At 57.4% G+C, this 14,034-nt stretch overlaps 3 protein-coding genes across 6 annotated transcripts; 2 read left to right on the forward strand and 1 right to left on the reverse strand.

Annotated features, from left to right (window-relative positions):
- The first annotated feature begins 2,224 nt into the window (after positions 1 to 2,224).
- On the forward strand, positions 2,225 to 7,284 carry MXD3 (MAX dimerization protein 3). 2 transcript variants are annotated; one of them, XM_010386418.1, is made up of 6 exons: positions 2,225 to 2,745; positions 3,023 to 3,128; positions 3,811 to 3,840; positions 3,968 to 4,082; positions 6,521 to 6,704; positions 6,782 to 7,284. In XM_010386418.1, the coding sequence occupies exons 1-6, from the start codon at positions 2,676 to 2,678 to the stop codon at positions 6,895 to 6,897; spliced, it is 621 nt and encodes a 206-aa protein (XP_010384720.1). In that variant the 5' UTR covers positions 2,225 to 2,675; the 3' UTR covers positions 6,898 to 7,284. The 2 variants fall into 2 exon arrangements, with proteins under 2 accessions (XP_010384720.1, XP_030782702.1); XM_030926842.1 differs by having other exon boundaries at positions 6,521 to 7,279.
- Positions 7,285 to 7,540: 256 nt separating this feature from the next.
- Positions 7,541 to 10,707, reverse strand: PRELID1 (PRELI domain containing 1). The gene is made up of 5 exons (XM_010386420.2): positions 10,403 to 10,707; positions 9,636 to 9,861; positions 8,507 to 8,620; positions 8,315 to 8,393; positions 7,541 to 8,069 (listed from the first exon to the last, which is right to left on the reverse strand). Exons 1-5 carry the CDS (start codon positions 10,492 to 10,494, stop codon positions 7,921 to 7,923), a joined length of 660 nt encoding a protein of 219 aa, XP_010384722.1. The 5' UTR covers positions 10,495 to 10,707; the 3' UTR covers positions 7,541 to 7,920.
- A 27-nt stretch (positions 10,708 to 10,734) lies between these two features.
- On the forward strand, positions 10,735 to 13,010 carry RAB24 (RAB24, member RAS oncogene family). 3 transcript variants are annotated; one of them, XM_030926844.1, is made up of 9 exons: positions 10,735 to 11,056; positions 11,143 to 11,291; positions 11,393 to 11,461; positions 11,623 to 11,701; positions 11,811 to 11,878; positions 11,959 to 12,058; positions 12,277 to 12,327; positions 12,468 to 12,530; positions 12,648 to 13,010. In XM_030926844.1, exons 2-9 carry the CDS (start codon positions 11,175 to 11,177, stop codon positions 12,710 to 12,712), a joined length of 612 nt encoding a protein of 203 aa, XP_030782704.1. In that variant the 5' UTR covers positions 10,735 to 11,056; positions 11,143 to 11,174; the 3' UTR covers positions 12,713 to 13,010. The 3 variants fall into 3 exon arrangements, with proteins under 3 accessions (XP_030782704.1, XP_030782703.1, XP_030782705.1); XM_030926845.1 differs by having other exon boundaries at positions 10,749 to 11,052; XM_030926843.1 differs by having other exon boundaries at positions 10,741 to 11,291.
- The last annotated feature ends 1,024 nt before the right edge of the window (positions 13,011 to 14,034 follow it).

Raw genomic sequence — 14,034 nt, forward strand, 5'->3', positions numbered from 1 at the left:
GCACTCTGGCTGGGTGATAGTGTGAGACTCCACCTGAAAAAAAAAATGGCCATACTACTGATCCTACAGAGGCCTGTCTGCAGTGCTCGCCCAAGGATAGCAGGGGCTGCCAGGCACTTCTGAGACCTGTCTAGCCAGGGCTGGCCTCTTGGCTTAGCCCCTGTGACATCAAGCGAGGGACTGGCTGGCACCCGACTCTTGGTCGTTATGCTTCACTGCCACAACAGCCTGGGGGGTGTTCCAGAGGTGGCCTCTGTGTGGGGGTCTGCCGACTGCTTCTTCCCCCGACATCCTGTGGGCATGGAGACACAGGCCCACCAGCCCTTCCCTACCCCTGGCCCATGGCTTGGCCAAGCGCCTGTTCGGCATTGGTTTGCTCTGTGGCTGAGATCGTAGTCTGCAGGAAGAGGCTGGCCCTGAGGGACGCAGGGCCCACTGCTGCTTGGGAGGATGCACTGAAGGAGAGAAGCCTGGGAACCTCTTGGAGCAAGTGACATTGAGCCGAGATAGCAGAGGCAGGGAGGTGGGCAAGGCCATGGCATGTCCCCTGCCACAGCAGGAGGAGGTGCACGGCCCAGCTGAAACTTTGTCCTGAAGGCCATGGGAGTGTGGGCCTTCAGCGGGGGCATGAGACCTGCAGTGGGGCGTGACTTGGTTAGCTCTGTGACTGGGGAGTCCTGCTCTCTGGGAGAAGGGAGGCTGCAGGCAGCCCAGGGAGGAGGCTGGGCAGGGGTCCAGGGTCAGAGCTAGGCCCCCAACTCCCCTGACAACTCTTCCCTGCAGAGGGGAAGGGGAAAGGGATCTGGGGAATGCAGGGCCGTCTCCTCCTGCACCCTGTCCATGGAGTGGAGGAGGGCAGTGAGCCCGGGGCTGGCTGCCCTCTTCAGGGGATCCTGATTGGGACAAAGGCATGGGGAAGGGGTCCCCCTTCTCCCCTTCCACTCAGCGCACAGATGCGCAGTGGCTCATGCCTGTAATCCCAGCACTTTGGGAGGCTGAGGTGGGTGGATCAGCTGAGGTCAGGAGTTCGAGACCAGCCTGGCCAACATGGTGAAACCCCATCTATACTAAAAATACAAAAATTAGCTGGGTGTGGTGGTGGGCGCCTGTAATCTCAGCTACTTGGGAGACTGAGGCAGGAGAATCGCTTGAACCCGGGAGGCGGAGGTTGCAGTGAGCCGAGATTGAGCCATTGCGCTTCAGCCTGGGCAATAGAGCAAGGCTCAAAAGAAAAAAAAAAAGATTTTTCCCAAGGAACTGAGGCCCGACTGACATGTGCCTGTGTTTACCAGGACTGTCTCTTTACAAAGCGTCTATTCCTCCCACCTTCTCTCCCTTCTCTATTTTGGGGTTACTCGGGTCACAGACTCAGCCCATGGATGGCAGTAATGCTCCACCCTGCTACAGCTGCTTTCATCTTCTTGTTCCCAGATGTGGCCCCACCTGCTGGTGCTGCGGCTAGAAGTCATCACAGCCACTCCTTCCGCCGGCTAGGAGAGTCAGGTTCAAGAAGGCTTCATGGACTCTGAGTAAGGCAAGCAGGGGCTGCCTGGGAGGCAAACGCCGGCGTCTGGTTGCACTGCCTTTGAGATGCGCGGCTCCTTCCTGTCATGGGCACCGCAAACGCATTGGCTCTGATCCTTCAATCCTGTCTCGGGGTTCCTGAGGCTTAGAGACGGAGGTCACCTCCTGAGTCATACACAGCTGAGACATCAGTGACAGGAGAGGACCCCAACTCTGTGGACACCAGAGCTCCGGAAAAAGCCATTTCGCGTGCCTCCAGTGTATGGCCTGCCTGAGAAAGCTGTCACCCCGCTGACGTTTTCGTAGCAACAACAGCTTCCTCACAGAAGAGGAGGGGGGCCGATAGATTATTCCCATTCGACACAGTAGGAAGCTGGGGTCCACGGGGGCCTTCGGGGGCAGATGGCAGGCAGGCGTGGGGACAGGCCCCGGAGGGCAGGAGCCGGGGCCGCTGCCCCTCCGCCAGCGCCTGCGCGTTGCGGCCCAGCTCCCCGCTTAACCCCGCCCCATCGCTCGAGTTTTCAAATTTGAAACCTGCTTCTTTTCCCGCCCGAACGTGTGGACCAGCGGCGGGAGAGGGCGGGGCGGAGCGCCAGCCAATAGGACATCAGAGGCTCCTCGACCCCGCCCCGAGCATGACGACAGCGAGCCTTGAGAAGCCATGGGCGAATGGGCGAGCTGCGGCCGGCGGGCCCCGCCCCCGCGGCGCCCACGTGTAGGGGCAGGGCCCGGGGCTTCCAGGGGACCACCTGGCCCCCAAAGCGCCGTGCTAAGTGCGGGGCTAGTCACTAGCACTGGGCTGGAAGCTGAGATCAAAGACGCCAATGAGCCGGCGTGGGTGGATGAGTGAGGCAGGCAAGAATCAGCACCCGTCAGCCTGAGGGTTCGCTCCAGGGCCAGGCCTGGAGCCGGCGCCCTTACCTGCCCCTGGAGAGTCTGAGACCACTCGGGGCGGGGCGACTGCCCCTTGGCTCCGTGGCGGGTTCCAGAGGGGCGGAGCCAAGGGCTGGGCGTTCCCGCGGGCGGGGCTTCTCGGGGGGCGGGGCGGACCCCTGTGTTTGTTGCACCGTGTCAGTTACTTTGAAACAAAAGTGCTGCAGCCGCTGCTCCAGCCGGCACCCTAGGCCAGCCCTCTGACTGCTGTCGCCAACATGGAACCCGTAGCCAGCAACATCCAGGTCCTGCTGCAGGCAGCCGAGTTCCTGGAGCGCCGTGAGAGAGGTGAGGAAGAACCCTTGGCTGGATTCCGGGCGGCGACCTCGCTGACACGGGCCTGGACTGGACCTGGTTCCTAGCTTGAAGGATGCACTGCCCTAGGACAGTAATCCCGGGGCGCCTCGCCCTCAACTCGAGAGGAGTCCCGGGGCGGTTAGAGCAGGGAGGGGTGGGGGAAATGGTCCTGGCGCCAAAAGCCTTTCCCTGACCGTGCTGTGCCTGGGGCTCCCGCTGGGACCAGGTCCAGCCCCAGCCTGACGCGGGCGGGGGCTCTCTCTGGCAGAGGCCGAGCATGGTTATGCGTCCCTGTGCCCGCATCGCAGTCCGGGCCCCATCCACAGGAGGAAGAAGCGACCCCCCCAGGCTCCTGGCGCGCAGGACAGCGGGCGGTGAGGAGGCCCGGGGCGGCGGGAGTCGGGGTGGGGGTGGGCGCCGCCCCCGGTCGGGACCTCCTCTGCCCACTTGTTGTTTGCATCTTTTGGGTCAGGTGTCCTGCTCCAGGAAGGGTTCAGACCCCTCCTGCCATCTCCCCACTCTCCAAACACACTCACACCTTTCTATTCATTCAAGGACTATTTCTTGAGCACCTCTAGATGTGCCAGGAACTGCGAACAGCAATTGGGGTCCCGCTTCCACCCGCACTCCCGCACTCCACACATCAGGCCACTCACCTGCTCCACTGGCTTCCTCCTTTTCTCTCCTCTCCCCAGCCCTTTGCATATGCTGTTCCCTCCTATCTGAATGCCTCTCCCTCCACTACCGGCTTGGGAAACATCTATTTCTGCATTTAGCTGTCACCTCTGTCTGGGAAGCCCTTCCTGACCAGCTGGCAGGGCCTTGTTAGGACCTCCGTACCCACCTGGGCAAGCTTCTGTTAAGCATTGGCTGCATGTGTCTTTGACTCCCCTCGCCCTGCCAGGGGACTCTGGTGTCTGAGGCCAGCATGAGGTCTCCACAGGGGACTTGTTTGGGGCAGACATCTGTAGTGGCTCTTGAGCCACTGGGGGCCCTGGGATTGGGGCATGGGCAGTAGCTGATTCCCCTTCACCTCGTCCTCTCTGGCATTGGCAGGTCTGTGCACAACGAACTGGAGAAGCGCAGGTGAGTCCCAGTCCTGCTCTGACAGCGCCAGCCCCCAGGAGCCACCGCCCACCGACCTTCCCTCCCCTGCCATTCCTGTGGCCAGCAAGGTGGGGCTGGCACTGCCCTCCAGACCTCTTCCCCACAGGAGGGCCCAGTTGAAGCGGTGCCTAGAGCGGCTGAAGCAGCAGATGCCCCTGGGGGCCGACTGCGCCCGGTACACCACACTGAGCCTGCTGCGCCGCGCCAGGATGCACATCCAGGTGAGGCCCCTTGCTACGCCCAGACTGGCTTGCCCTGGTGTATGGAGGGCTGTGCTATGGAGGGGCTGGTGGGACTGGGGAATGAGGCCTGAAGTCAGAGCTCAAGAACTGTGTGACTTGGGACAGCTCTCTGAGTTTTTACTTTCCAGATCCATTAATGGGAAGAAAAGCAGACAATAACTCAGAGGGTTGTTGAGGCTTAAACGAGTTCACTCTTAAATGTTCACTGTTGCTGTTACAGCTGTTATCACTTAGATCCCAGCTGTCAGACCTTGGGCAAGTCACTTAGCGTGTCTGGACTAACCTTACCTCCTGCTTGAGGGGAGAGGATGGCTGTTGAATTCTGTGATGGGATGTATGTGGGGGTCCTTGGGACTGTAGAGGGTTGGTCCTTGCTCTCCCCCTCTCCCTTTCAAGGCCTCCTGTTATGGGCAGTCTATCCGGGTGTCACCTGGGAGGCAACTCCAGAGACAGGAGGGGAAAGGACTGCGAAGACGCCAGTCACTGGTCCTCCCAGGGCTGCTCTGCTGCTGCTGCTGCTGCTGCTGCTGCTGGGGCTGAGCTCAGCGCCCCCTGGTGGACAGGAGTGGATGTGCTGAATAAACGCCCAGGTGGCCCAGGCCATGTCAGAAGTGGCCTTGGAAACCACAGGACTTTTCCTGCCCTCCAGAGGAATACATGGAGGCACAGCTAGGCTGAGGGCCAGCAAGTCGCACAGCTGATGGGAGGCAGATTCAGGAACCATGCCCAGTTCCCTGGCTTGCGTTATCTCCTCCGACAAGTGTTTTTTGAGCACTGGTTCCGCTAGGCCCTATTCTAGGCACTGGGGGCTGTGGCACACATAGACCTACGTGCTGTCAGTAAATAAACCACAGCTGTGGTAACAACTGCACTGCCCCCCGGTGTCTGTTTTTACCATCATTGTGGCTGAATAACACTGGGTCATGGCCCAGTTTCTCGCACGGAGCTTGCCTGGCCTGGTTCTCGGATGGGTGATGTGTGCCCCTCAGGGGCTGGCCGGCCTGTGGGCAGGACCTGGGGAGTGCTCTTTCTCTGGGGTCCCATCACCCCCATCCTGGATTAATTCACCGGCCTCCTCCCAGCCTTCCTGTTTCCTGTTTTGCCTCTCCCAGGCTGTCTTCTACTTTGCTCTAGAATGATCTCTACAGCACACATATCTACCCAGGCCCATCTCCTGCTGAAAACCTGCCAATCGCCCCTGACAGGACAAAGCCTCCGCTCCTTACTTCCTGTGAAACTCAAGGCCCTTCATAACCCAGGACTTGCCAGTAGGCTGCTCTTTTGGCCTCATCTCTCCCCATGTCCCACAGAAGCTAAACACTCCATGCTCTCCTCAGGCTCCCTCTGCTCTGCCTTGACGTTTCTTCCTCCCTGTGTTTGCCTCCACGGCTCTTACTCATCTTTCTATGCCCAGTCCAAACGCCCCCATGGCCCAATTCTCCCCTTCTTGTTGAATGACAATGTAAGCTTCCGCCCACTGAGGGCTCTGCCTGGGAGAGCCCTTGGCCTTCCAGTCCTTGGAACTTCAGGGCTGGCAGAGCTTGGCAGGAGGCAGGGGGATGGGAGGGAGGGTGTTAACGCCTTCACACTTTCGCTCTTGCAGGGATTGTGACCAGGAGCTACAAACTGGTAGCCTTTGTTTGTTCAGTAGTTTTCTAAAAATTTAAATTAGTTGTCAACCCCTCAAAAGACATTTGACAGGAAAAATCTGACTTTCCAGCTAGCTTCCTGTAAAGAAATGGGGGGCCGGGTGCAGTGGCTTACACCTGTAATCCCAACACTTTAGGAGGCCGAGATAGGCAGATACCTGAGGTCAGGAGTTTGAGACCAGCCTGACCAACATGGTGAAACCCAGTCTCTACTAAAAATACAAAAATTAGCTGGGCATGGTGGTGGGCCCCTGTAGTCCCAGCTACTTGTGAGGCTGAGACAGGAATTGCTTGAACCTAAGAGGCAAAGGTTGTGGTGAGCCAAGATTGTGCCATTGCACTCCAGCCCGGGCCACAGGGCAAGACTCTGTCTCAAAAACAAAACAAAACAAAACAAAACAAAAAACAAACGGGGAGACCTGGTAGTACCAGGCCTGTTTCCCATGACAGCACATGCCTGGCACCTGAGCCAGAGTGTACACGCAGCAATGCACCCTGCCCCCACTTCCCACCACTGGACACCACAGCCCTCCAATCCTTTATCCTTGACTAGGCCCCCCCACCCCCAATCTAGGCAGCGCCCTCACAGGAGGTGCACATGGCAGGAAAGGGCTGGCTTTCTGGAGGATATGGGTACAGCCCTCTGGGGCCTCACCTGCCTGGAGTGGGCGTTGGCCCTGTGGCCGTGGCCTGGTACTTAGTGGTGTTGGGCTGCAGCCCGAGCCCCAGGCCACTAACCCCAGCCCCTTGCTCCTTTGGGATCTGCAGAAGCTGGAGGATCAGGAGCAGCGGGCCCGGCAGCTCAAGGAGAGGCTGCGCAGCAAGCAGCAGAGCCTGCAGCGGCAGCTGGAGCAGCTCCGGGGGCTGGCAGGGGCGGCTGAGCGGGAGCGGCTGCGGACAGACAGCCTGGACTCCTCAGGCCTCTCCTCTGAGCGCTCAGACTCAGACCAAGGTGAGTGCCCCGAGGCTGAGGGGTTGTGTGGCCCTCGGGGCGAGCCAGGTCTTCTGATTGGACCCCTCCCTGCGCAGAGGAGCTGGAGGTGGATGTGGAGAGCCTGGTGTTTGGGGGTGAGGCCGAGCTGCTGCGGGGCTTCGTCGCCGGCCAGGAGCACAGCTACTCACACGGTGGCGGCGCCTGGCTATGATGTTCCTCACCCAGGGGGGGCCTCTCTGCCCTCTGCTCACGCCAGGCCCACCTGCCAGGCAGGAGCTCTTCCCAAGCCTTCAGGGCTGCTCGGAGTCACCTGTTGGAATGGACTAAAAGGACCCTTGTGTGGGAACAGGTGCTCCGCAAACACCCTGCTGCCGGCTGCCAGGCAGGCCCTCTGGAAGGGGAAGGGGCAGGACTCATCAGGACCTCCCTGGACCCCTGCAGGGCAGGCAGCTTGGGCCTGAGCCCAAGCACTTGGCTCTGCTGCCCCCAAGGGGACAGGAAGCCTCTTGGGCCTCTTCCCTTCCTGGACAAGGGCCCCTGGCCTTTGCCTCACATAAACTGTACAGTATTTTCATTAAAAGCCTCTTTCATAACTTCCTGTCCATAGTCTTGCCTGATGAAAATGGGGGAACTCCTAACCACAGACCCACTGGAAGAGGAAATAAGATCAGTTCCCATCGCTGACACTGCTGGCCGTGCCAGGCAGTGCACTTAATCCTCACAACTCGGAGGCTGTTCTGTCTCCACTTCACGGGTGGTGGAAATGAGGCTGAGTGACGTGACTTGCCTGAGGTCCAAAAACGGTGGAATCAAGATTCAAACCAAAGCCTTCCGACTCCAGAGCTGGGGCTGACTGAATTCAATAAGTATTTATTGAGTGTCTATTACGTGCTAGATACTGAGACACTTCAAAGAACAAAACCAAAAGCCCTGCCCTCATGGGGCTTACAGTCTAGCATTTACCGCCAGTTAACCTGCAGGCTACCTGGAGCCCCGGGCAAGTCACCGCACCTCTGTGCCTCGGTCCTCAGCTGCCCCATGGGAGAATAAGCAGACCTGGCACAGATGTGAATCACATGCCTTGGTGTCCTGCAGATGCCAAACTGCCTCCCCACAACCCACCACCCAGACAGCAGATAGGGCTGGAAGTTGATTTTGAATGATAAAGTACAACGGAGGGAGGGCAGAGGGACTAAGCCTAGCTGTCTGGGGTGCTGTGGTGGTGGTGGGCTGGCTACACAAACTGCTGCTGCTGCTGCTGCTTCTTGGTGGCTGCCTTGCTGGCAAGGTCCTTGGCCTTCTCTGTAGCTGCCAGTGCCGTCTCCTTTGCCTTCTCCTTGGCTTCCTTGGCTGTCTCAACAAGTGTTTTGGAAGGGGCCTCGCCTGTCGTGAAGGGCAGGCGGCTGGCTTCAGAGGATGCCTGAAAGACCAACCTCATTTCCCTCCCCCATGCCACTGACCTCCCCTGGGCCAGGCTCCACCAAAAAGGTGGTATTCACCCTCCTCCCACCCCCAGTACAGACAAGAAGTCCCAGCTCAGAGCAGGGCAATGACTGACCCAGACTCCACACCTGCTAGGCTGAATGAGCCTCTCCCTACGAGGAATCTCCACATACCCAGAAACTCACCTTGTAGCTTCGCCAAGATATATTCAAAACCCTTCATAGTCTTGGTCACATTGCTTTTGAATCGGGCAAGACCAAATTCCTGGCATAAGATGAGAAGGGGAAGGATACTGAGTTGCCCATTGACCCCAGCCCAGCCCTAATACCGAAAGCACTGGGTCCCAGAGCCCCAACAGCCCCAACAACACTGCTCACCTGGACAGCTCTGGAGACACCAAATAAGCTAGAGGAGACCCAGGCTTCCCGGCGGATTTCGGTCCAGCCACTGTTGTCAGAGTTCACACAGTAAACACATCGTTCCTCCACCACCTATGCAGAGAGGCCAACCACAACCGTGGAAGAGTCTTTCATTTTGCCAACTTGCACATAAATTTGACTCCCTGTCTCTTTTCATGAGGCGAAGCGATACAATGAAAATCCATTCCTTCCCCTGACTGTACCACCAAGTGGCACTGACAGAGCACAAAGCCATAAATAAGGTCATTTTGCTCTTGAAAACTTCTGACCCTTAAAACTGAAGGCAAAAGGTCTCTTAAGATCAACGAAGGGCCTTCCAGCCCGTCCTGCTCCTGGATTTTGTTTCATGCATCTATACACATGCAGCGTTTTAGTCGCCTTCCACCGACTGCAGCTCTGGAGCTTCCTGACAGTCCAAATAAACACACTGGCCCGGCGCAGTGGCTCCCGCCTGTAATCTTAGCACTCTGGGAGGCCGCGGCGGGCGGATCACTTGAGGTCAGGAGTTCCAGACCAGCCTGAACAACATGGTGAAACCTCATCTGTACTAAAAATACAAAAATTAGCCAGGCGTGGTGGTGTGCGCCTGTAAACCCAGCTCCTTAAGAGGCTAAGGCACGAGAATTGCTTGAACCTGGGAGGTGGCGGTGGCACTGAGGTGAGATCATGCCACTGCACTCCAACCTGGGCGACAGAGTGAGACTCTGTCACCAGAAAAAAAAAAAAAAAAAACCAGAAAAAAAAAAAAAAACAAAGAAAAGCACTGCCTCTCCCCCTCAGCATCACTCCCCTGAGTCCAGCACATATCTGTGCCGTATACCCGATGGGAGCGCTTTGCATTTAGAACTTAGGACAACGAAGTAAGATGGTTACCCCTCCCCTACTGTCTGAATGAGTCGAAGGACAGGTCCAGAGAGGATGACCAGCTGAAAAGAAGAAAATCTGAGGTCATACTCTCAGTAACCCAGACCTGCCTCAGACCACAAAAGCTCCCTTACGGCTCTCTAGCCACATGTATCTGAGGAGCTCTCTATCTGGCCGGGAGGGGAGAGGGGGAGGTGCAGAATCACAGCAGGAGGCGTCTCACCATCAGCCGGGCGTGGTTGATGTTCCAGGTGAAGGTGGTCATGGTCTGATTCTGTGGGTCCACAATAGAGTCCTCCAGGATGTACACCGAGTGAGCAACATTGGCAGGAAACAGTCGCTCGGCCCAGCGGGGCATCCTGTTGGTCTTGGTCAGGAGTCGCCGGGACAGCAATTTCTGGTCAGGGGTCACCTCCCGGTGTACTATGTCTTCCGTCAAGACATGTTTGCTGCAGGTGTCAGGGTGAAGGTGACCCTCATGAGCCTGCCCCTAAGAGATTGCCCGAGGGGATTCCCATTTGGAGTCTCCGGGCCTAGAGAGGCCACGCCTTCCTGTAACCTTGCAGGGTGGTATGTGCTATGGTTCATACCAGAGTCAAGGGCCCATCCCAGGGCAAATTCCAACTCCCGCCATCTGACTGACCTGGATTCCTGCCTTCTAGCAGCAATGGACCTCATGATTTATTGCACCCTAGGAAAGCGCCATGGGCAGAGGAATAGGATTTCCAATCCCAAGATCCCTCCCAACTCCCATACTGCCGCCTCTTCTTGTCTCACCACACTGAGAAAAGAATTTTACACTAAAGTCTCAAGCAAACCACCGCCCAGGCCCAACCTCCCTTCAGGACCTTGCAGGCCTAGCCTGGCCGTTTCCCCGATAAGGTAGGATTCGATGTCGAGTCCTTCCTGGTCCCATTACTTGGGGATTACCCATACTTGGATCTCCAAATAGCGAGATGGCGAAGTTTTGCTCTTCCAAACACCACGTACCTATAGGGATTCGGGTACCGCTGCCAGAAGGCGGCGAACACTTGGTCCCAGGAACTCCGGAGCACGCTCTGGCCCAGGAAATACTTCACCATCGTCCCGGCCGGAGCGGGCTCAGCACCCGCGCAGCATCAGGGGTGCGGAGCCTGGGAGGCACGCGGGGGCCGGGCCGGGCCGGGGCTTGGCGCACAGCCGCCGCCAGGCTCGTAGCTCAATCACCACCGCACCGCGCCCAAGCAGCTGCTACGGCCGCCGCCATAAGTTGTCCGGCCGCGCGCTACTTCCGGCGCAGTCACACTGTAGCCATCGCTTCCGGCGCCCGCGCCACGTGACCTTGCGGCCCCGCCCCCTCTCCCTCTCGCCCCCTCCCGCGGGAGTCGCGGCGCTGCGGGTAGGAGCCGGGTTGCAGGAGACCCCGGGTTCGGTTGGGATTCCCAGCCAAAACGGAGCTTAAGCCGGGCAGGCGAGCGAATGACGGAGTAGCGAGCTGCACGGCGGCTTGCGGACGCTGTCCCGCGCGCTCCCAGGCCGCCCCGGGGTTTGGGGTCTTCGAAAGATAATCGGCGCCCGGAGCCGAACAGCGGGGGCACACGGGGCGCTGCCGAAGTGCAAGGCCACTGCCAGAGCTCGAGCTCGACGCGCTGTCTCGAGTCGTAGGTTGGCGCCATTTGGGGTCGGGGTCTGAGGCTTGGGCGCTGCCTGGGCCGAGCGGAGATCGGGGTTTGCCTCCCGTCCCCGCTCAGGACCCTGACGTGGCTGAGGCGGCCCCGGGAGCATGAGCGGGCAGCGCGTGGACGTCAAGGTGGTGATGCTGGGCAAGGAGTACGTGGGCAAGACAAGCCTGGTGGAGCGCTACGTGCACGACCGCTTTCTGGTGGGGCCCTATCAGAACGTGAGTGCACCCGGAGGGGCCAGGCACGGTGGGTGGAGGGGTGGGGGTGGGGGGGGCGGTAATCTGCACCTATGGCTCGGATCTCTTCCCTCTCGTTGCAGACCATCGGGGCCGCCTTCGTGGCCAAGGTGATGTCGGTCGGAGACCGGACTGTGACATTAGGTATTTGGGTAAGTCCCCTGGGCATCTATTCTTGGGAGACTCATTCCTGAGGAGGTGTAGGTCCTGCCTATTACTGGTTGATTTGTGCCCTCATAGACCCGTTTCCTTATCTGAAATAGCGGGGTCTGGAGAACATGGCCTTAAGTTTGATTCAAGCCTTACTCTTTAGGACACAGCAGGCTCTGAGCGCTATGAGGCCATGAGTAGAATCTACTATCGGGGTGCCAAGGCTGCCATCGTTTGCTATGGTAAGGGCTGGGGGGTTCTGGCCTGTCCCACAAAAAGAGATGGGTGCCAGGCTAGCCAGAGAACAGTCCTTGACCAGTTGGTTGTGTCTCCTGCTTGCCGCACACCAAGACCTCACAGACAGCAGCAGCTTTGAGCGAGCAAAGTTCTGGGTGAAGGAACTGCGCAGCCTAGAGGAGGTAGGTGAACATACCTCACTAGAAGACTAGGGGCTGGGGTTCTGTTGGTCTGTGGAGGTGACCCTTGTCTTCTGTCTCAGGGCTGTCAAATCTACCTTTGTGGCACCAAGAGTGACCTGCTGGAAGAAGATCGGAGGCGTCGACGTGTGGACTTCCACGACGTCCAGGACTATGCAGACAGTAGCTGCTCCTCAGCCCTTTGGGGGGTGGGAGTGTGTGGCTGTCTGGGTGGATCACAGAAAATAGGGACTGCCTTGGCTGCCAGGGCAAGGTGCTCTAGGAGGTCTTCCTGGCCTCCTTGAACTGTGGGGTCCAGGAGACTGCCTGAACTGCTAGCCCTCCCTTTTGTCTGTTTATCTAATTCTCAGGTATGAGGCTTTAGTCACTTCTCTTTACAGATATCAAAGCTCAGCTCTTTGAAACATCCAGCAAGACAGGCCAGAGTGTGGGTGAGTGCTGTGCTGGGGCCTCACAGCAGGAACACACAGGGGCACCAGAGGAAGCTGAATAGGGCACAGAGGGCTGGGTCACTGGGAGATCCCAGGGCTACTGGCATTGGGCCCTCACTGATCATCATTTTTCCTGCCAGACGAGCTCTTCCAGAAAGTGGCAGAGGATTACGTCAGTGTGGCTGCCTTCCAGGTGATGACAGGTGTGTGCTTCCCCAGCCTTTATGGAGACTTACTCTAGGCCCACAGCATCTAGCCCCTTTCCTGAGTTACCTGATCCCAACAGAATGGTGCTGAGCTGCCACCTCTCTCTTTGACAGAGGACAAGGGCGTGGATCTGGGCCAGAAGCCAAACCCCTACTTCTACAGCTGTTGTCATCACTGAGTCAGCACTCACCTGGCCTGGGGGAATTAAAGGAATTCCCCAGAAGGGCTGGACCCAGCTCCTTTCTGGGCTTGGGTAGTCAAATGTCTGAGCTACCCCAGGTCCTCATGTCAGCAGAGGTGGCGCCTGCCTGTGCTGGCCCATGGAACGGAGACAGCATTGGGCTGACTGTGGGCATGAGGAGGGATAAGGGCTGATTTGGACCCCAGGCTTCTGCCCTGGACAGCACTTTTGTCTGCAGATTATTTAAGTGGCTTCTGATCTGTAAATAAAATGAATGCACTGTGAATCACACCCAGCCCCTTTCCCTGCTGTGTGGATTGGGTGTCAAGACACCTAGTTCTTTCTGGGGCCACCTGGCTGGCCTCACTGCTTATATTAAGGCTCCTCCCAACTCTCATTTTCCTTTGGAAAACAAGACTTTTCTCCCCAGGGTTACTGAGATACTGGGGCTGGGGTAGTACAAAGCTCACAATTCCTTCTGAGTGCATGAGTTGCATCAAAATAAAAGGGTCAAGCATTCCTACTTCAGACAGGTTGGTCTGACTGGCTCTACTGCATCTGTCATGTTTGGGACCCTATGTCAGACCTGTGACTCAGGTTCTGAACTTCCCAGTGACATCCTACAGTGTGTTTTAATGGTAGGAAAGTTCTACGTTCTGTAAGCCAGAAAGGTCTAATGGATCCAGACTTGGTTCCAATTCAGCTGCTAATTTAGACTTAAACTCTCATCTTGAGTTTCTCATCTGTAAAGTAAGGTGACTCCTATGCAGCCCAAGCATTGGGAAGTGAAGAGTAATTCTAGTACTAAATGTTTTTCCCAATCTTCCCAAGCACTTTTTGCTGAAAGGGCAGGAAGTTCAGGACTAGGTCACAAAGGGAAGCAAACTCCCAAGTTTTCCCCAAAGTCTTAAGCCTTGAAGATCCAGGTATTTCTGAGGAATCAGGTGTTACTGTAAATAGGGCTGACACTTGCTGTTCAACCAGAAGGAAATTTATTGCAGCCCTTTCCGGTATGGAGGGTGTGGCCCCAGGCCAGGGGCTTTGCCTTAACAGTTTATCCTCTGCCTCTGCTTTCCTGCCTTTATTTAGGCCTGGGCTGAGTCCTCCGCAGTGGCCAACAACTGCCTCGGAAGAATGTATAACTTAGCCAACATGGACAGACTCACACTCACAAAGTGCTTTGGTTCCACTTCCTTTTTAAAAACCAATTCCTCAAACTGCCCTTCCTTCATGAGTGATGGGGCTTCCTGTGGAGGCAGACTGAAACTGACACCAGCCACTCCCAACAGGAGAGAGAGAGGCTTGGGCAGCCCTGTGGC

Source organism: Rhinopithecus roxellana, chromosome 3, assembly GCF_007565055.1.
Source record: "Rhinopithecus roxellana isolate Shanxi Qingling chromosome 3, ASM756505v1, whole genome shotgun sequence".
Lineage (NCBI taxonomy): Eukaryota > Metazoa > Chordata > Mammalia > Primates > Cercopithecidae > Rhinopithecus > Rhinopithecus roxellana.